This window comes from Carassius carassius, chromosome 8, assembly GCF_963082965.1.
Source record: "Carassius carassius chromosome 8, fCarCar2.1, whole genome shotgun sequence".
NCBI lineage: Eukaryota > Metazoa > Chordata > Actinopteri > Cypriniformes > Cyprinidae > Carassius > Carassius carassius.
In genome coordinates, this window is record NC_081762.1 from 10,062,091 (window position 1) to 10,085,201 (window position 23,111).

General features: G+C 39.0%; 1 protein-coding gene across 7 annotated transcripts in view; it reads left to right on the top strand.

Annotated features, from left to right (window-relative positions):
* Positions 1-22,660, top strand: part of pleca (plectin a) — a 102,735-nt gene extending 80,075 nt beyond the window's left edge. For all 7 annotated transcript variants that reach the window (XM_059556045.1, XM_059556046.1, XM_059556047.1 and 4 more), the window contains 9 exons: positions 6,470-6,627; positions 6,805-6,983; positions 7,551-7,689; positions 7,821-8,177; positions 8,315-8,398; positions 8,471-8,575; positions 8,738-8,836; positions 10,270-13,614; positions 14,360-22,660. In XM_059556045.1, the coding sequence (XP_059412028.1) occupies positions 6,470-6,627; positions 6,805-6,983; positions 7,551-7,689; positions 7,821-8,177; positions 8,315-8,398; positions 8,471-8,575; positions 8,738-8,836; positions 10,270-13,614; positions 14,360-20,668 (10,775 nt within the window). In that variant the 3' untranslated portion in view covers positions 20,669-22,660. The remainder of the gene's footprint in view (positions 1-6,469; positions 6,628-6,804; positions 6,984-7,550; positions 7,690-7,820; positions 8,178-8,314; positions 8,399-8,470; positions 8,576-8,737; positions 8,837-10,269; positions 13,615-14,359) is intronic.
* The last annotated feature ends 451 nt before the right edge of the window (positions 22,661-23,111 follow it).

The following is a 23,111-nucleotide window of genomic DNA, read 5'->3' on the forward strand; positions in this document are numbered from 1 at the left end:
ATTATACTGATTTCTAAGGGATTGTGTGACACCAAAGACTGAACACTTGAATAAATATGTATATATATTTAAATATTTTAAAATCAGAAACAGTAAAGGTGTTCTTGTTAAAGTATAGTTAACCACTTACTATATGGTTAGGTTAGAATTAGGGTTTGGCTTAGGGTTATTTGCATGTAATTATGCATAATTAACTGTTATTATAATAGTAAGTACAGTACCATGGACTGTATAAAAACATGGACGTAGTGTCCATGACGTCACCCATAGGTTTCCGAAGAGCGTTTTTGAAGCCAAAAGTGGGCAGAGGCTGCTGTCGACATCTTGGCAGCGCTTCACTGAACTTCACTCTGGGATAATCGAAAATGGGCAAAAAGGCGGGAGCTGGTTGTTGAAACCACGCCTGCCCAGCTCGATGGCGGTGACAGCAGCGGCAACCCACCTGTCACTCAAGTAGATATTAATTATGCAGAAATTTAAGGCTTAATCTAATTTAAACGGATGAGTTCAAACATTCACCCCCTCACAGTTGTCATGAAGGCAAAAATGAGCTATATAGACCAAAAAACTTTTTGAACCAGGCTGTAAACAGGTTTTTTTTTTTTTGCTGTAAATTCGGCCATTTTAATATGGGTAGTCTATGGGATTGACTCCCTTTTGCAGCCAGCCTCTAGCGGCCAGTTGACGAATTACAGTTTAAGTCACTTCCGTACAGTGTTGGGTATAGTTACTTTGGAAAGTAGTTAGTTAGGTTACAACGTTACCATCAATTAAAAGTAATCAGTTATGATACAGCGTTACCTATTCATAAAAGTAACGCGTTAGAGTACTCATGCGTTACCAAAAATTAAAAGCCGTTTGCAGTGGCTCACACATGACAGACACAGCCCCCGGCCCCTTTAAATGCACCAAGAAGTCGTGACTCCCGACAATGAATAACGTCAGTCATCTGACTAAATTAACACTGCAGGATAACAATAACAGGAAAAACAGTCAGCAATAGGCTATTCCACATGGCGTTTTATTTATTTATTATCACAGAACATATTATTAATCACAATTCGCACCTACCCAGCCCGGGTAGCCTAGGCTACTGAATATTGTGAGCACCACAAGATAACTCCTGATTTTTCTTTAACTTTAAATAATGCAGTTATCAAAGTACAAGTATGCTTACTTGTAAACACAACCTTAAACAGGCTTGCAGATTTAAATCCATTTAGAAATGATGAACAACCAGCCAGCCAACGATCTAACAGAAATTAACAGCTGCCTGTCAAACAAAAATGATAACAAACCGAATTAAATCCTTCACTGCCACACAGGCAAATGACAAATCGCTTAATAGCCGAACTAATTATTATTAAAGTGTCACTCACAGTCACAAGCCTAAATTCGCTTTAACATTCTCGAGGTCGGACATCCGGGACTTTTACTCCCATAATGCACTGCGCGCGCATAGCAACCGCGGCGAAGGGTAAAACAAACAAGCGCTCGCCAGCAACACGAAGCGGAAGACAAACGAGCGCAGAAAAAAAACATTGACAAATTGCAAGTAAATGATACAAATGCTTTCATGTCAATCTTCACGCCTTTTAGTATTTCACAACTTATACTATGTCTAAGAAACAATTTCTCATTACAAATGTTAAAGTCTAGCTGTTGTCATTAGACACTACATTCATTAAAATTGAATCTGATGCCTGGTTACTGCAAAAAGTGTGAATAGAGGGTATGCACATACCATTTTACTTTAAATCTAAATAGAAATGTAATCTCAAATGAATGGACAAATTGAGGGGCAAATCAAAGAATAACAAAATAATACCACTGCAGAGATGGCCACTCAATTTTCTGTTGCTATGTTATGACATTGCTATGCATAATGGTCGGCAGCTCTACACTGATAAGCAACAATGAAATGCACGAGTTGTGTGGGGAATAAGATACGTTTCTGCAGTTAGTCTATTTTTGCTTTTTTGAAAAAACTGTGTCCCTCACTGACACTGTACAAGCTGTGCCACTAACAGACTGAGCTCATTACAGCCATTGTGTAACACAGTGCTTTTGAATAAACGCTGAATAAATTGCTTTTTTTTTTCTAAATGAACGTAGTTAATGTAATCGATGCTTGATGGGTATTTAAACATGACTGCAAGTGTAGGACACATGGTATGTACACATGGTGTTCATACCAGGGGATTTAATGAGGTAATTGTATATGTCTGGATACTCGAGCCTGGGCCATGCCTTTGGGTTGTTCTCCCAGGACTCAGCTGGATGTCGATAGGGACAAGATTGTAACGTTAAACCTACAAGCGACAGCTTTCTGTGGTACCTGGTCAATGCAGGCGCAAGTAGACTTTCTATCAGAGGTGGAAAGAGTACAAAAATATTCTACTCAAGTAAAAGTACCATTACATTAATGAAATTTTACTTAAGTACAAGTAAAAGTACCAGTCTAAAAATCAACTCAAGTAAAAGTAAAAAGTAGCTCATTTAAAATTTACTCAGAGTAAAAATTACTTAGTTACATTTTAACAGTGGGAGGGAGTCAAAAATGGGACAGGCCAAGGGTGTCAAACTCAGTTCCTGGAGGGCCACAGTCCTGCACAGTTTAGATATAACCCTAATTAAACACACCTGATCCAGCTAATCTAATCATTTAGGTTTATTTGAAAACTACATGATATGTGTGCTGGAGCAGGGTTAGAACTAAACTCTGCAGGGCTACGGCCCTCCAGGAACTGAGTTTGACACCCCTGGGATAGGTCTATTAATCTCAAACTAGTTGTTTTTAATTAAAGGAATCAGTTATTTAGAATAATAAAACATTTGGGCTGTTACCAGGCAAATCAGTATCAACAAACTCATCTTTTAATGCAGAGGAAATGCAGAAGATTCATTGGAAGTGGCATTTAGATGTATTACACTGTTTAGTGCAGGACAAGAATGCATTTAACCTGCAGTTACAAATGCATGAATAATGTTTTGATATACAAAACATAAAATGTTGAATACTCATTTGAAATTATAAGAAATTAATTATTTAAAAAAATCAAAAGATACTTTAAATGTGATATTAAAATGGCCAGTATGTGTCAGCAAGTCACTGTTAATAAGTGAGTCATTGCGACTGAACCGAATCATTTAAACGGTTGATTCATTCAGGAACGAAACACTGTCACGTTGCTCAGAGACGCAAAACTGTGCTTTGGTGGCTGTGTTTGGAATTATTTTCTGTTTTAGAAATAGAGCTAAAAAAGGCAATATGGTGTCTAAAACGCAAGTCTCTTAATTAACTTGTTTACTGAACTGTTATATATATATGTATGTATGTATATATTCATGATGATTTTTGGAGGAAAAGACGGCATTCTTTGTGTGATTTTGATTTAATGTATGAAATTATATAAATATGTGAATTTTCTGCCCCTATATCTTCAATTTTGTGATCATTCTAAACATAGGCGCCGATTTATGTTTTTCTCCGTGGGTGCTCAAGGGCGCAAGCCATTTAAAAAATAAAAAAATAGACTAGGCTATTAAAAAAATATTGCATTTCAGAACCTTAGGCTAATGGACAGCGGCCGATACAAACACACACAACAGCGTCACTTCTCAAAAATACAAACAGGATTGGAGATGAAAAGTTTAACTGACACGTAACCGCTAATGCGTTCAGCTTCTTGGGAAATTAATGTTTTGTAAATATTGATTAAAAGACTATTGCGAAAGGACAGCGTTTCCATGTTTTAAAATGTAGCGAAGTACAATACTTTAAACAAAATATACTTAAGTAAAAGTAAAATTACAGATTTAAAAAAATACTTTAAAAAGTATTAGTACACAAAAAAGCTACTCAATTACAGTTAACCGATTGTTGCGACTAAAATAATGAGTTTCTGGGAATGTCTACCTCATTTATGTTTCGAGGTTTCTTTTGATAGTGGCATGGCTTTTCTTTGAGGTTTCGAATCCATTATTCATATAGGCTAAAAAAATATTTTTTTATTTTATGTATTTAACAAAGAACTTGTATTCTGTCCAAAAGTAGGCTACTTTTGTGTCCATTAGTTTTTCCTCTTTTAAACCGTATATAGGCCTATACTTGAGCAGAAAAATGTTCCCATTTAAACCCTGTTACGAACTTTAAGGAGTCTAGGGAATGTACCGTAACATTTACATATTAACGTACTGCTGGGTATGAAATGAGGTGGAAGAACATGACAGACAAAACTTTGAAAGAGAAAAAATACTGGACGTTTATTCACAAAAAGCCAAAGCCACTAGATCCAGTAAAATAATGTCGATATATCAATATTAATAGGTTTGGCTTTTTTTTATAACAAATCTGTCCATTTTAGTCTGATTAATGATTAGTGATTACGGAAAGCATTAAATGATTACATACTCGCACGGCACTGTATAGTGGGGGATGGGACGTTTTCAGAAACGCTGTGATTGGTGGATAGGATATGGAACATGCATGCGACTGGTGTCACTGTCACTGACAACAACATAACCAATCACAGTGTGGCAGACGCTTCATAGCGCCAACTGCAATGTTTAATTTTAAATAAATGTAGCCTACTGGCAGTCTGGCACTGGCACACGTGGGTGCTCATTTTCCGTGGGTGCTCGGTATTTTCCGTGGGTGCTCGGTATTTTCCGTGGGTGCTCCACGGTATCGGCGCCTATGATTCTAAATGCATTTTAGGAGACTGAATCACACAGTGAAAGAACGCACTATAAGCGCGCACATCATTAAAACAAAAAATATGATATTATCGCAGATGATATATATAGCACACTCCTCACCACTGTCTTTTTGGCTAATTTGTGCAAAACCTCTTGCTAAAATGTCAAAGCTTCATTTTAACCACCAATGCAACGATGCAATTATTTAGCTTACCTCTACATTCTTGCGAAGGGTTGATGTCTTGTCGAGATTTTATAAGCTGCTAGTTTGGTCTTCCTAGGCAAGCACAGCATACACAGCATAATAGAGCATACATATGGCCAGGGGTTCACTTCATTTCCTTCGAGTTCAACTTCAGAATATGACGGGGTTTCATTTTCAGCGGTGTCTGCACCACTAACGCCTGTTTTGACCGTCTGCATCTTTCTTGTGATTTTAGCCCGAGTTTGCCCTCCTGCCCATTATTTACTGACGTAGTTTCCAGGGAGCGATTTTTTTTTTTTTTTTTTTTTTTTTTTTTTTACTCAGTAATTAATGTGTTTTAAAATGTAGCGAAGTACAATACTTTAAACAAAATATACTTAAGTAAAAGTAAAATTACAGATTTAAAAAAATACTTTAAAAAGTATTAGTACACAAAAAAGCTACTCAATTACAGTAACGCGAGTAAATGTAATTCGTTACTTTCCACCTCTGCTTTCTATATATTGATAAGACATTCTGTAATAGAAGAAAGAAGATCTGTATTTGTATAGCTGCTAGCGCCTTTCACATACATGTAACGTTAGCTAACGTTAGTCACAAAGCGCTTTACATGAGTGTTTTATTACATTCACTTCACTTCTCACCACCGACATACATTCGCATACACAGATATCATTCATCATTCATACAAAGTAGTCCGTTATTATCCATAACTGACATAATCCACAACAAAACTTCTGTGAATAGATACCTTTTTGATTTTCCTCGGGCTTTGCCTTGATTGCCTTCGGTTTGTTTTACCCTTCAAACACGGCGGCGGCTTGTTGCTATGCAGGTCACATGATTTGTGACGTAACGCCAAGAGAATAGTCCATAAACCAAACGCTGTCCTCTCTGCCATCTTGCCGGGAGTTCGAAAAAAAAAACCCCCACACACACAGGGTCAGGCGCAGGGCACAGACGTATCACAGCCATTGACTTTACGATCACAGAGCTTCGGCTCCGCTGATACATCCGCAGGTGGCACAGTAGACCTAGCCCCACTGTCTGACAAAAAGCAGGCTGCAGTCGGGATTTTCCTTTCCTTAAAACAACGGATTACTTTTTTTAAAAAATAACGAAGTTACTGATTACTTATGCACAAAACTAACGCGTTAAGTTACACATTTCAGGAAAAAAGTAATTAGAGTACTCTAACGCGTTACTTTGTAACGCGTTACCCACAACACTGCTTCCGTATGGGCTTCATGAGAGAGAGAGCGTGAGGTTGTCTTAAAATAAAGTGGTACCACAATTACTTTGAATTGTAACAATATTTCACAGTATTACTGTTTGTATTGTATTTTTGATCAAATGAATAAAGCCTTGGTGAGAGTTCAAAAGTGTTAATAAATGTTAATAGTTTCTTGACCCCAAACATTTGAACAGTAGTGTAGATACAACATAAATCTAATATTATGTCTGAGGAGACATTCCTAGAAATCTGTGTGTGGTTTTGATTTTGAATTGTATGTTGAGATCAGAGTTTGATCAGTTTTAACACAAAGTGTTTTAATTATTCAGGGGAACAGGATGAGTCCGTGTGTAAGAGTTACATCACCCAGATCAAGGACCTGAGACTGAGACTAGATGGCTGTGAGAGCCGCACTGTGAACCGCCTCAGACAGCTGGTGGACAAGGAGCCTCTCAAAGCCTGTGCACAGAGAGCCACTGAACAAAAGGTCTGCAGAAGCACTTGATGCCATTGAATTTACTGTTTTTGGATGAAGAAATACCTTTACATGCATCTTAAATGAAGACCCTGCACATGTCAGCTTCAGTCATTAAAATGTATATAATCTCCATATATATTATTTCATTCTTTAAATATATTAGTGTATTCTCACTTCGTTCTACAGAAGGTGCAGGCTGAGTTGGAGGGTATAAAGAAAGACCTGGATAAGATGGTGGACAAGAGTGAAGCGGTGCTGGCCACATCTCAGCACTCCAGTTCTGCCCCTGTCCTGCGCTCAGAAATAGACATTACTCAGAAAAAGATGGAGCATGTCTACAGTCTTTCCTCTGTGTATCTCGACAAGTAAGGCTCTAGTCTTTCCTTCTTTTCTTTTTTTTATTATATATTTTTTGTCAATTTTATGTATTTTATGTATTATGTATTTTTTTAAGGCCTGGTTTCACAGACAGGGATTAAACTAAAAAGGATTAGGCCATAGTTCAATTAGGACATTGAAGTAATTTTTATGAACGTTCCTTAGTGACAACGTTACTGGTGTAAATCTTGAGCACTGACATGTTTTAGGATTAATCAGTGCAAGTTTCTATCAGCTGAAACGGCTCAGGTTTACATTTTAGTCTGTTTTTGAATGATGCTTACCAAGGCATTGCATCTATTTGATCAACAATACAGTAAAAACAGTAATCTTATGGAATAATTTTACAACTTAAAATAGCTGTTTTCTATTTTAATATATTTTAAAATGCAATGTATTCCTGTGCTGAAAATCCTGAAGCTGAACTTTCAGCAGCCATTACTTCAGTCTTCAGTGTCATTGTTCAGAAATCATTTTTATATAAGTTGATTTGGTGGTCACCTTTTTGTCCTTTCAATATAAAATAAAGCGGATTCTATTTTTTGTCCATAAAGGCTGAAGACCATTGACATGGTAATCCGGAGCACACAGGGAGCTGAAGACATTCTCAACAAGTGCGAAAACGAACTGCGTGATGTAAACAAAATTCCTGTTAATGAGAAAGACGCTGAGGCCAACCAAACAAAGCTCCAGGTGCATTGTCTCACATACAAAAAAACAAGTTATGCATGAAATAATTTTTAGTAGCTACCTGTGTGAACATCAAGACATCACACATTACATCACAGACATGTTCATGTTCTCATCATCTTTCTTGACCCTAGAAACTGCGCACAGAAGCAGAGGGCAAGCAATCCACGTTTGACCGTCTGGAAGAGGAGCTTCAGAGGGCTACGGCGGTGAACGACCGGATGTCTCAGCTGCACAGTGAGCGGGACATAGAGCTGGAGCACTACAGGCACATGGTGGGCAACCTGAAGGACCGCTGGCAGGCTGTGTTTGCTCAGATTGAGCTAAGGCAGCGAGAACTTGACCTTCTAAGTAGGCAGATGCAGGTGTACAGACAGAGCTATGACTGGCTCATCCGCTGGATAGCAGATGCCAAACAAAGGCAGGACAAGCTTCATGCTGTGCCTATAAGTGACAGCAAAGCCCTTCAAGAACAGCTGAACCAGGAGAGGGTATCTATATATCTACAAAGTTTTAATTAATTTATCATTCTCAATGCTTTATATAATGAATCTCCTCTAATATTTATCTTATAGATAAAATCATGTAGGTGATCTTTTAATTGACGTCATGTCCATCCACTTTACAGAAACTGCTTGAGGAAATAGAGAAGAACAAGGACAAGGTGGATGATTGCCAGAAATATGCTAAAGCATACATCGATGCCATAAAGGTGTGTGTGCATGTTGCTGCATGCATGTTTTACGATTTATGAGTAGCATTCTGACTGAAGGTTCTCATGCAGGATTATGAGCTTCAGTTGGTGACATATAAAGCTTTGGTGGAGCCCATTGCTTCTCCTTTGAAGAAGACCAAAATGGAGTCTGTATCTGATGACACCATCCAAGAGGTACCTTTGATACCTGACATCCATCCATTTTTGAAACTCATTCTGATAAATGTATTAAATAAGCGTACTGTATGAGCAAATTAAAGTGTTAAACTTGGGCTTTTATTTCTTGATTGAATTTCATATATGACATGCTTAAGTTACTTTAAAACCATCTTTCAGTATGTGACCCTGAGAACACGCTACAGTGAGCTGATGACCCTTTCAAGTCAGTATATTAAATTCATTATTGAGACACAGCGCCGTCTAGGGGATGAGGAGGTAAGTGTCAAATATGTACTCTAGCACTAACTGTAACTCACTAACTTAACAGTGTAGTTCAATATATTAATGTATGGACATAACAAATATTTATTTATTTCACTATACTATCCATATGAGACACAGTTACATTTGTAATTAATTTATTTAAGAGTGACACAATACTGAATTTGCTATTGTCGGCCATGTGCTAGAGGTAAAAGTTATGAAAACAAAAAATGTAACGGATCGAGGTGCTCACCTAGGTCTTCAGTAATGTTAATGCTAGTGGTGCAGCACATCGCATCTCTTTCACTATGTATGTCTCTCATGATCTGTTTACTACTATGGAGGTTTTTTAATATCTCTTCCATTATAGGGAGCAGTTAGTATTGGTATGCTTCAGCCTGAAGGAAACTTAAAATATTCCATCATCCAGAAAAATACAAGTTAATGCATGGTGCAACATGTTCTCTAGTTTAATTTCCTGTTGGATTCCATCTGTTGCTTTTGGAAATAGAAAGCAGCATTCTTACCCATCATTCCTTTGTGCTCTGATTGTTGATTTTCCCTCAGAGTATGCTTCACCCCTTTTTTCTTGTTTTTTTTGTTTTGTTTCCATTTTCCTTTCTAACCTTTATTTTCTTTTTGCTTCTTGAAACTGCTTGCCAGTGCTTTATCATGATGAATGTTTGTCATGTTTGGGCACTAAAAAGGTAATTTGTCCACAAAATGCATGTTCATCCTTATCCAATCCCCCTGTTAATTATATTTGCTTTATTTAGAAATGCACACAAATATTAAATAATTTTATGCATATTTTTGGATTGGTCAAAAATCTACAATGTTTGGCATTCATCAGACCCATTTTGTTCTTTTTTCCCCCTTATGGTGTCATTGTTTCTTTGCTGCATCACTAAGCTATTCTATTGTATGCATTATAAAACCTTAAATACACATTTTCAAATATTTTTCCCTCTACAGTAAAAAAAAGAAAAATGTTAAAAGGCTATATTTCCATATTTGGCATCTTTGATCCAAGAGTTCACATTCTGTAAACCTTTATATATAAAAAAATATAAAAATCACAACTCTTCATTGCTCAAAACCTCGAGATAGGATTTTAAATATGTGAACAACTGTTTTTATGTAGCTAAAAAGCCATATTCAGTAATAACACCTCATTAGCATGAAGCCATTCAGTATTAATGCCATTCAGTATTCCAGTTGTAGTGTTTTGTCAAGTGATTGTGTCTCATTTTGTGTACCATACATTGTGACTTTGTATTATTCTTCATAAATGTTCTGCAACTACACAAGTTTTAGTATAACTATTTAGCTTAACTACCTTTTGCTTTTTCCATGTACTTATATTTACATGTACTTACATGTGTCTGTAATATCTAACTCTTAAATGCTTACCTTTGTCCCTATTTCCCTGACTACTAATACAGAAAGTCGCTGAAAGACTAAAGGAGGAAGAGAGGAAAAAGCTGGCTGAAATGCAGGCCGAACTAGAAAAGCAAAGAAAGTTAGCTGAATCTCAGGAAAAGGCTATTGTTAAAGCAGAACAAGAGGCAAATGAGCTGAAGACAAAAATGAAAGACGAAGTGAGCAAACGACAGGATGTCGCTGTTGATGCTGAAAAACAGAAGCACAATATCCAACGAGAGCTTCAGGAGCTCAAAAGCATTTCAGAGCAGGAAATCAAGTCTAAGACTCAACAGGTAGAGGAAGCGCTCCAATGCCGCACAAGAATTGAAGAAGAAATCCGTATAATCCGGCTTCAGCTGGAGACGACGATGAAACAAAAAAATACTGCTGAAGCAGAACTTCAGCAGCTCAGGGACAAAGCAGTAGATGCTGACAAACTTCAAAAGGCAGCACAGGATGAGGCAGAGAAGCTTCGGAAACAAGTTGCTGAAGAGACTCAGAAGAAACGCAAGGCAGAGGAGGAGCTTAAACTGAAATCAGAGGCCGAAAAGGAGGCTTCCAAAGAGAAGAGGAAGGCCCTTGAGGATCTCGAGAAGTTCAAGCTCCAAGCTGAGGAAGCTGAGAGGCACCTGAAGCAAGCAGAGTTGGAAAAGCAGCGACAGATTCAAGTGGTAGAGGAGGTGGCTAAGAAGACCGCAGCCACCCAGCTTGAGAGTAAGCAATTGACATTAACAGCAAAACTGGAGGAGTCACTCAAAAATGAGCAGGTAATGGTCATTCAACTGCAGGAAGAGGCAGAACATCTAAAAAAGCAGCAAGCTGAAGCAAATAAGGCGAGAGAGCAGGCAGAGAAGGAGCTAGAGACATGGAGACAGAAGGCTAATGAAGCTCTCCGGCTCCGGCTCCAGGCAGAGGAAGAGGCCAGTAAAAAAACTGCAGCTCAGGAGGAGGCAGAGAAACAGAAGGAGGAGGCCAAACGGGAGGCAAAGAAGAGAGCAAAAGCTGAGGAGGCTGCCCTCAAACAGAAAGAAACTGCCGAAAAGGAACTGGAGAATCAAAGAAAGATGGCTGAAGGAACAGCTAAACAAAAGCTTGCAGCAGAGCAAGAGCTTATTCGGTTAAGAGCAGATTTTGAGCATGCTGAACAACAGAGGACTGTCTTGGATGAGGAGCTCCAGCGTCTCAAAAATGATGTTAATGCTGCTGTTAAACAAAAGAAAGAGCTGGAGGAGGAACTGGTCAAAGTTAGGAAGGAGATGGAAGTTTTGTTGCAGATGAAATCCAAAGCTGAGAAAGACTCTATGTCAACTACTGAAAAGAGCAAACAACTACTTGAATCTGAGGCCGCCAAGATGAAGGAACTGGCTGAGGAGGCGACTAAATTGAGGTTGGTTGCAGAAGAGGCAAAGAAACAGAGGCAGATTGCAGAAGAAGAAGCTGCAAACCAAAGAGTAGAGGCTGAGAAGATCCTCAAAGAAAAGTTAGCAGCTATCAATGAAGCCACCCGTCTAAAAACTGAAGCTGAGATCGCTTTGAAAGAAAAGGAGGCTGAAAATGACCGTCTAAAGAGAAAAGCCGAAGACGAGGCCTACCAGAGGAAAGTTCTTGAAGATCAAGCATCACAGCATAAGCAAGAGATCGAAGAAAAGATTGATCAGTTAAAGAAGTCCTCAGACACTGAGCTTGACAGGCAAAAGAAAATCGTAGAAGAAACTTTGAAACAGAGGAAAGTGGTGGAGGAGGAGATCCACATTCTGAAACTCAATTTCGAAAAGGCTTCAACTGGCAAACGGGACCTTGAACTTGAGCTTAACAAACTGAAGGGTATTGCAGATGAGACACAAAAGAGCAAAGCAAAGGCAGAGGAAGAGGCAGAGAAATTCAGAAAACTTGCTTTGGAAGAAGAGAAAAAAAGGAAACAGGCAGAGGCCAAGGTAAAAGACATCCAAGCTGCAGAAGAAGAGGCAGCAAGGCAACACAAATCAGCTCAAGAGGAGGTTGAGCGGCTTATAAAGTTAGCAGAGGATGCCAAAAAGCAGAGGGAGCTTGCAGAGAAAGAAGCTGAGAAACAGGTCATTTTAGTTAAAGAGGCTGCACAAAAGTGTTCTGCTGCTGAGCAGAAAGCCCAAGATGTTCTTCTCCAGCAAAATAAAGACACCATGGATCAGGATAAACTCAAGGGAGAGTTTGAAAAAGCAAAGAAACTGGCGCGAGATGCAGAAAAGGCTAAAGACAAGGCTGAAAAAGAGGCTACCCTGTTGCAGAAGAAAGCAGAGGAAGCAGAGCGTCAAAAGCAGGCAGCTGAGGCTGAAGCTGCCAAACAGGCAAAAGCCCAGGAAGATGCTGAAAAAATGAGAAAGGAAGCTGAGGCAGAAGCTTTCAGACGGGCTGAGGCAGAAGCTGCTGCTTTAAAACAAAAACAAGAGGCTGATGCTGAAATGTCCAAGTACAAAAAGCTTGCAGAAAAGACCCTGAAGCAGAAGTCTTCGGTTGAGAAGGAGTTAGTGAAGGTTAAAGTGCAACTTGATGAGACGGACAAACAGAAATCCATCCTTGATGATGAACTTAAGCGACTTAAACAAGAGGTCAGTGATGCTATTAAGCAGAAGGCTCAAGTAGAGGATGAGCTCTCTAAGGTCAAGATTCAGATGGAGGACTTACTGAAACTGAAACTGAAAATTGAAAAGGAAAACCAAGAGCTTATGAAGAAAGATAAGGACAACACAAAGAAACTTCTCGAGGACGAGGCAGAGAACATGAAAAAATTGGCGGAGGAGGCAGCACGGCTCAACATTGAGGCTCAGGAAGCTGCAAGATTACGACAAATTGCAGAGTCTGATCTTGCAAAACAAAGGGAACTGGCTGATAAGATGATGGAAGAGAAAAAACAGGCCATTCAGGAGGCAAAAAAATTAAAGGCAGAAGCTGAAAAGCTCCAGAAACAGAAAGATCAGGCACAGGTAGAGGCTCAAAAGCTAATGGAGGCCAAAAAGGAGATGCAGGAGCGTCTGGAGCAGGAGACTGAAGGTTTCCAGAAATCCTTAGAGGCTGAACGCAAGCGGCAATTAGAGATTACCGCAGATGCTGAAAAACTGAAGATCAAAGTGGCACAGCTAAGTGATGCTCAATCAAAAGCAGAGGAGGAAGCCAAAAAATTCAAGAAACAAGCAGATGAAATCAAATCCCGCCTACTAGAGACAGAAAAACAGACTTCAGAAAAACATACTGTTGTTGAGAAACTTGAAGTACAAAGGCTGCAGAGCAAAAAAGAAGCTGATGATCTGCATAGAGCAATTGCAGAGCTTGAGAAAGAAAAAGAAAAACTGAAAAAAGAGGCCGCTGACTTACAAAAACAATCAAAAGAGGTATTGTTATATGTTGTAGTACTGTGGCCTAGTGTTTAACATATTACCATTAAACCCCTTAATTAACAATTAACAGTTTTCATGCAACTTCTGAAACTTTCTTCAAGTAAATTGCATGTTGCCAATTACAGTAGTAAAAAAAACCTGCAATTGTCATGAACAAAAATGCTCTGGTCCCTTTTAACATTACAGTGTCCATGATACAGTATAAATAATTACTGAATTAATAAATGCATTTATTTAGTATACAGTTATGTCGTACAGCCCATATCTGCAAGTTATTGGTATCACTGTTTCTTTGTTATTAATATCTAGTGTCTGTAAGTTGGAAAGTGAAAGTGAAAGTAATGTGACATAAAGCAAGTATGGCGACCCATACTCAGAATCATGCTCGTGCTCTGCATTTAACCCATCCAAAGTGCACACACATATCAGTGAACACACACACACACTGTGAACACACACCCAGAGTAGTGGGAAGCCATTTATGCTGCGGGCCCGGGGAACTATAACACTATAATGTGGACAGTATAATGGGTTGTAATTTTTCTAAAATTTACATAATTTACTTATTTATTCAATTAACTAAATGTAGTTCATTTGTTAGATATTAGTCTACCTTTTAATTAATATCCATTGTAGTATGCAGTAAAGTTGTCATTTATATAGTGTACTGTATTAATTGGATTCTGTGGTTACAGTGTTTTACATTGAAATAATTATTGTTTTATATGTTTTATCACAGATGGCCAATGTACAACAAGAACAGTTACAGCAGGAAAAGACTATCCTCCAGCAAACATTCTTAGCAGAAAAAGAAACACTGCTGAGGAAAGAGAAATCTGTCGAGGCAGAGAAAAAGAAGCTGGAGAAACTATTTGAAGACGAAGTTAAGAAGGCTGAAGCACTCAAAGATGAACAGGAGAGTCAGAAGAAGGAAATGGAGGAGGAGAAAAAGAAACTGCAGTCTGCCATGGATGCTGCTATCAAAAAGCAAAAGGATGCTGAGGAAGAGATGCATTCCAAGCAAAAAGAAATGCAAGAACTTGAAAAGAAAAGAATTGAACAAGAGAAACTTCTGGCAGAAGAAAACAAGAACTTGCGAGAGAAACTCCAGCAGCTTCAGAGTTCACAGAAGCCATCCCACACCAAGGAGACTGAAATCCAAACTGACAATGTCCCTGACGAAGAGTTAGTTCAAATGACCATGGTAGAAACAACAAAGAAGGTCCTAAATGGCTCTACAGAATTGGATGGTGTGAAGAAAGATTTACCCCTGGCATTTAATGGAATCAGAGACAAAGTGCCTGCAAGCAGACTTCATGAGATTGGTGTGCTCAGCAAAAAAGAATTTGACAAGCTTAAGAAAGGCAAAACAACTGTGCTAGAACTTTCTAAGAATGACAAGGTCAAAATGTGCCTAAAAGGTAAAGACTGCATCGGCGGTGTGATAGTTGAACCCAACCAGAAAATGAGTATCTATCAAGCTTTGAAGGACAAGAAGATTCCACAAAGCACAGCTATGATGCTTCTAGAAGTCCAAGCTGCAAATGGTTATATAATTGACCCCATTAAGAACAGAAGACTCTCCGTCAGTGAAGCTGTGAAGGATACCTTGATTGGACCTGAGTTGCACACCAAGTTGTTATCTGCTGAACGGGCTGCCACAGGATTCAAAGATCCGTTCACTGGAGATACAATCTCACTATTTGAAGCAATGAAAAAAGGTTTAATCGCAGAGGACCAGGCCTCTAAACTTCTTGACTCTCAGTATGCAACTGGTGGGATAATTGATCCTGTCAATAGCCACCGTGTACCTGTCCAGATGGCATGCACACAAGGTCAACTAGATGAAGACCTAAGTAAAGTTCTTTCCAGTGCTCCTACTGACAAAAAAGCATTCATTGACCCCAACACTCAGGAAAGCCTCACTTACGGTGAGTTACTGAACCGATGCAAACCAGATCCTGAGACGGGCATTCCATTACTACCAATCACAGAACAAGCAGCCCAAATTGAAAGAACTTATACCGATGAGGAAACTAAAGATGTATTTAGCAAGGCTAACTTAACAGTTCCATTTGGAAGATTTAAAGGAAAGACTGTCACCATCTGGGAGGTCATAAACTCTGAGTACTTCACTGAAGATCAGAGAAAGGATCTTATCCGTCAATACAAGACAGGCAAAATTACAGTTGAAAAAATAATTCGAATTGTAATAACTGTTGTAGAGGACAAGGAGAACAAGAAGGAACCTGTGTTTGATGGTTTGAGATCATCAGTGCCAGCATCTGAACTTCTGGAAGCAAAAGTTATTAATAAAGATTTATTCAACAAATTGCACAATGGAAAAGCTACTCTTAAAGAGGTGTCTGAGCTTGAACCTGTCAAGAAAGCCCTAAAGGGCACACACAGTATTGCTGGGGTGCAGATTGAGTCAACTTCTGAAAAGATGTCTTTCTATGAAGCCATGAAGAAGGACTTACTTGGACCAGAGCCTGCACTAAACCTTCTGGAGGCCCAAGCCGGAACTGGCTTCATAATTGATCCAGTGAAAAACCAAAAGCTCACAGTAGATGAAGCAGTCAAAAGTGGTGTTGTTGGCCCAGAGCTACATGAGAAATTGTTGTCTGCAGAAAGAGCTGTTTGTGGTTTCAAAGATCCATATACTGGAAAAACTGTATCCCTGTTTGAGGCAATGCAAAAAGAACTCATTAAGAAAGACCAAGGTGTCCGTCTGCTAGAAGCTCAGCTTGCAACTGGAGGTATCATTGACCCAGAGAAAAGTTACCGTATCACTCCAGATACTGCATATAAACGTGGTTACCTAAATGAGGAGATGAACCAAAACTTAAGCAGCCCATCAGACACAAATACAGTATTTGTTGACCCCAACACACAAGAACATGTCACTTATGCTGAGCTGCTGAAAAGATGCATCACTGATAAGCAGACAGGTCTCCCATTGCTGCCACTATCAGAAAAGGCGATCAAGTCAAAGGAAATGGAACCAGTTTCTGATGCACAAACTAAAGAGACCTTGAGCCATACTACGGTTGAGTTACACAGTGGACTTTTTAAAGGAAGAATAATCACCATTTGGGAAATTATCAACTCTGAATATTTCACAGAAGAACAAAGGATTGAATTTATTCGGCAGTATAGAACAGGAAAAATCACTATTGAAAAACTGATCAAGATTGTGATTACTACAGTGGATGAAAAAGAAAAGACGAGACAGGACAACTTTGAAGGTTTCAGGGGTCCTGTACCAGCCAGTTCCTTGCTTGAATCTAAAATCATTGACAAAGACACCTATGATAAAATCCAACAAGGCAAAAAGAAACCCGCAGAAGTTACTGACTCAATCAAACGCTACTTGCAAGATTCTGATTGTATTGCTGGGGTATTTTTAGAAAAAAACAAGGAAAAAATCAGCATTTACCAAGCTGTAAAGCAGAAACTACTGACACCAAACACAGGTCTGTCCCTGCTAGAAGCCCAAGCAGCTACTGGCAACATTGTTGATCCCATCAGGAATGAGAAATTTACAGTGGATGATGCTGTTAAGGCTGGCATTGTTGGTCCAGAGCTTCATGAGAAACTGCTATCCGCAGAGAAAGCTGTTACTGGTTACAAAGATCCATACACTGGTAATAAGATCTCTCTTCTTCAAGCAATGCAAAAACAGCTTGTTCTAAGAGAACATGCCATACCTCTTCTAGAGGCTCAGCAGGCCACTGGAGGGATAATTGATCCAGTAAATAACCACCGACTTCCCAGTGATATAGCCATTCAGCGTGGCTACTTAAGCAAGCAATTAGCCAAATCTTTTAAAGACCCCACAGATGACATCAAAGGTTTTACTGACCCTAACAAAGATGAGAATGTCACATACAAACAATTGAAGGAGAGGTGCATGACCGATCCAGAGTTTGGAATTGTCTTGTTGCCACTTTCTAAAGCCCAGACTCCAGAGATAGCTGAGAAATCCTATGTTTACACTGAGGACCAAGCACAGATGGACTTAGCTAACACTCAAATTGACATACCACATGAGAGTTTTGCAGGGAAACAAGTGACTTTATGGGAAGTCATGAAATCAGATTTGCTTCCAGAAGAGGAAAGACAAAGACTTATTGAACAGTACCGCTCCGGCAAAATCACAAAAGAGAGAATGATCATTATTGTAATTGAAATTATTGAACAAAGAGAGATCATCAGGACTGAGCAAAGTATGTCTTGTGATGTCATCAGACGCCGGGTTACTATTGATGAACTTTACAGAGCTCGCATCATAGATCTAGAAACACACAACCTGCTCAAACAAGGCAAGAAAACAATTCGGGAGGTTATGGAAACGCCAAGTGTGAAGCAGTATCTTTTTGGTACAGGTAGTATTGCTGGAATACTCTCAGATAACTATGTTAAGGTTAGCATCTACCAAGCCATGAAGAGAGGTCTCATAAAACCTGACATTGGCATAGATCTGTTGGAAGCACAAGCAGCAACAGGATTCATCACTGACCCAGTGAAAGATGAATTGTTGACAGTTGATGAGGCCGTCCGGAAGGGTCTTGTTGGCCCAGAGATCCATGACAAACTCTTGTCTGCTGAAAGAGCAGTCACAGGTTACAAGGATCCCTATAGCAGTAAAGTGATTTCTTTGTTCCAAGCCATGAAAAAGGATCTCATTCCTGAGGATTATGCCATGAAGCTTTTGGAGGCCCAGTTAGCAACAGGTGGCCTCGTGGATCCAGAGTACTATTTCCGCCTCCCAATTGATGTTGCCATGCAACGTGGTTACATAAACAAAGAGACCAGTGACAAGATAGCTGATCCAAGTGGAGATGTCAAACAGTTTACGGATCCTACAACAGATGAAAAGCTATCGTATGCACTACTTCTTAAAAGATGCAAGGCTGATAAAGACAGTGGTTTACTATTGCTGTCTCTGGCAGACAAGAGACTTCTATTTAAGGGCCTTAGAAAGCAGATCACTCCAGATGAGTTGTTACGCTCTCAAATTATTGATCAGAAAACCTACACAGCTCTCATGGAGGGTACCATTTCTGTGGAGGACCTTACTAAAGACCTGAAGAAATATCTTGAAGGCATCAGCTCTATTGCAGGTGTGTATGTAGAGGCTACCAAAGATCGACTGTCAGTCTACCAAGCCATGAAGAAGAACATGATCAGACCAGGCACTGCCTTTGAACTTCTGGAGGCTCAGGCAGCTACTGGGTATGTGATTGATCCCATCAAAAATCTCAAAATGAATGTCAATGAAGCTGTAAAAACGGGTGTCGTGGGACCAGAATTTAAAGATAAGCTCCTCTCTGCTGAACGAGCTGTGACTGGCTACAAAGATCCATACTCTGGCAAGGTGATGTCCCTGTTCCAGGCTATGAAGAAAGGTCTTATTCTGAAAGATCATGGTATTCGTCTGCTTGAGGCTCAGATAGCCACTGGTGGAATCATTGATCCTGAAGAGAGTCATCGACTGCCTGTTGAAATGGCCTACAAACGGGGTCTCTTTGATGAAGAGATGAATGGTATTCTCACTGATCCCTCTGATGACACAAAGGGGTTCTTCGATCCAAACACAGAAGAGAATTTGACCTATCTCCAGCTAATGGAGCGCTGCATGACAGACCCTGAAACTGGACTGTCACTTTTACTGCTGAAAGAAAAGAAAAGAGAAAGGAAGACATCCTCCAAGTCTTCTGTCCGCAAACGTAGAGTTGTCATCGTAGATCCAGAAACGGGAAAAGAAATGTCTGTGTATGAGGCATACCGCAAAGGACTCATTGACCATCAAACATACATTGAGCTTGCAGAGCAAGAATGTGAATGGGAAGAAATTACAACCTCATCATCAGATGGCATTGTTAAGTCTATGATCATTGACAGAAGATCTGGACGGCAGTATGACATTGATGATGCAATCTCCAAAGGCCTCATAGACAAGTCATCTTTGGACCAGTACCGTGCTGGTACCCTTTCCATCACTGAATTTGCAGACATGCTCTCTGGTAATATGAGTGGCTTCAGATCTCGATCATCTTCCTTTGGATCCAGCTCATCCTTTCCCATGAGCCCAATTCCATCCATAAAGACGCCAGCCACAACCTGGACTGATCCAACCGAGGAAACTGGACCAGTGGCTGGAATTTTAGATACAGATACTTTAGAAAAGGTGTCAGTTACGGAGGCTATGCATCGGAATCTAGTTGACAATATCACTGGTCAAAGACTACTAGAAGCACAAGCATGCACAGGGGGAATTATTGACCCAAACACTGGAGAGAAATTCTCTGTTCCTGATGCAATGAACAAAGGGTTGGTGGACAAGATCATGGTTGATCGTATCAACCTTGCTCAGAAAGCTTTTCAGGGATTTGAAGATCCAAGAACCAAATCCAAAATGTCTGCTGCTCAAGCTTTAAAGAAGGGTTGGCTGTACTATGAAGCTGGCCAACGCTTCCTTGAAGTCCAATACCTAACAGGTGGTTTAATTGAACCGGATGTTTCAGGAAGAGTATCGTTGGATGATGCTGTCAAGAAGGGTACTCTAGATGCACGCACTGCACAGAAACTGAGAGATGTGAGTGGATATTCAAAATACCTCACCTGCCCCAAAACAAAACTCAAGATCTCATACAAGGATGCCATGGACAGAAGCATGATCGAGGAAGGATCTGGCCTGAGGTTGCTAGAAGCGTCCTCTCAGTCAAGTAAAGGTCTTTACAGCCCATACAGCATCAGTGGCTCTGGATCAACTTCAGGGTCGAGGTCTGGATCCAGAACTGGTTCAAGATCAGGCTCTAGAAGGGGAAGTTTTGATGCTACAGGCTCAGGTTTCTCCATGGGTTTTTCCTCATCTTACAGCCCTACTAGCTATGGCCGTCGTTATGATTCAGGGGCACATGGCGGACTCCAAATGGATGAGCTAAAGCAAGCCCTTCTAGCTTTAGCATCAGGCAGGAACTGTTGCTCCGATGAAAAGAGAATCTTCACTTTATCACAAAGTCAGCCCTCATTAGTTGCTTAATTTAAGTACACAAAAGGACATTTATCCTGCTCTGCATGATATCGCTAATGGGCTTTTTTTAATGATGGGAATAATAATGCTATATAAGACTGGCTTTAATATTCTATTTCATTTTTATATATTTAGTTAAATATACAGATGTTTTTTTTCTCTCACTTTCCTTTTCAATTTAACATGACAGTATAAAATTACATCATAAATCATTTATTCTGCACAGCATTCATGGCAGAATCATTTTCATATATATATATATATATATTCTTTTTTTATATTCAGTCTTTTCAATTATTAACAGTGTTAAATACTTACAGCCTCTCTTTTTTATTACCCTGTGTTTTTCCCATGTACCTTGTAAACTGGCACATGAATAATACTGAAGTTTCAAGAATGTTTAGATTTCTTAGAGAGGATATGGTATTGCTTTAAATGAGATGTAAAAGTTATTTGTTAAATATTTTTATGTGTATATGTAAAGGTCCCTAGGGTATCTGTACACATTTGGTTGTATTTTAAAGCAACATTCTAAGCCAGCATGGTAAAAAAAGAAGGGGGGTGTGGGGCGGGGTGCTGTTTCTATCTGCAGAGCGGAATAAAGTCCATTTGGACATATATGATTGGGAGCATGTCAGTAAACAAAACATTACACATCTTGGCAGCACTGTCATAGGTATCGTTCTTGAGAAATCCATTCTCTTCTCATTATTGGAAACTAGTAAACAATTAGAAACAATAAACCTTGAACTATGCAGTCTTACTAGATAAAGTGAAATGGAATCGCCTCCTACAGCCATCTTAATAACTACAGAACCTTGCAGAATTGGCCACAAAATCACTCTAAACATGACAATGAAACAGATTATATGCAGATTATATAGATTGTAACAATATAAGATGTTTTGTTTATTGTTGCATAAAAACAGCCGTTATCATGTGGGAGACTCCCTTCTCTGTTACAGTACCTGTTTAAATAATAACAAACCTGGCCAATAATTTCAATAAAAAAATAAATAATTCATGCACTGTGTAGTTGTCAAATGAAAGCCACTTAATATTATAAATAATTTGTCTTATTTTTTATCAAGAAGTGTCTCTTTCTGTCTACTACAGAATATGCCCCGACTACCTCTTTAAATTCAAGTCACAATTTGTTATGATAATTTGCTTTGTTTTAATTCACTAAATAGCTCCCTGTCTTTCACTGCCTCTTGAGCGCCACCTGTGCGTTAAGAGCGTATGGAATGGAGTCCTCCTTTTAAAAGATTCACAGTCAGTGTGATCTTTCAACCAACATACATGTTCCACTACCTTTATTTATGCTCCATTTTCAGCTTTGCTTATGAATTGTTAGATTTATTTGGTTAAGTAGAATTAAAAACGCTAATTGTGTATAGAAGAAATCAGACTGCTCAACGGATATCCCCCCTTACTGGTCAGTTTGAACACTAAATCTGTGTTTTAGTGTAGTACTAGAAACTGGTGTGTAAACACAGTAAATTCACTTTGTATATCAATTGCAATACAGCTGTGTGTTGGTGTAATGTTGTAGGCCTACTGACAAGCATTGCAAGTAATTTAACATTGATCTCTGAACTGAATGTGGATGTTTACAAGAGCAAGGTTCTCTGTAATTGAGCAAATAATGCCATATCTAAAACTGTAGTCATAAAATGGAAACTTCAACTGAATTTCAATGGCACAAAAAGAAATCTGCTTCAGTCTCTCCAATTTGATGATGTTTTTTCACTGTACTGTAAATCATATTTCAATTTTAGTTATATTTTCCTATCTTCTGCTTTTTATGTTCTACTAACATGATTATAATGATGCAATATGAGCAGTTACACTCAGCAAAACCTTTTTTTAAAGTAAGCTTTTTGAGGCACTTAAAAGGTATATTTGAAACTGTTCTGATATTGAATGCATGATCTGAGTATGGTATTTACGAGATGAAATGTTAAAATCCTGTTGTAAATAAACATTAAATATCTGCTGTACAGTGTCAGTTTAACTTTTTGTCAACTCCTTGGTTAGTCACATCAAGTGTCACTGAAAAAGCAACAAACACCTGAGAATGGCTTTAATGTCAACCCTCAGCATTAAAACCAAATGAAGTATGAATAAGTCTTGAATAAGTCTAAACATAATTTATGTAATGCTTTAAATACATTAACTTTGGGACATTTGCTTTAGGGTAAGAAGGGTAACCTGCTTTGACAGGTTTTGTACTGGATTGGTTACAAACTCCCTCAAGCTATACACACACACACACACACACACACACACAATGCGCTTAATGAAAGGATATTTCTTAAGAAACTCCCAGTAATTTCCATATAAAATTAAGAAACCAAAATACCAGACCAACACTGCATGAAAAGTTGCGTTTCTGGATTGTTCACGTCAGCGCACAAACCCGTAAATGGAACGTTTCCGGCAGTTTCCG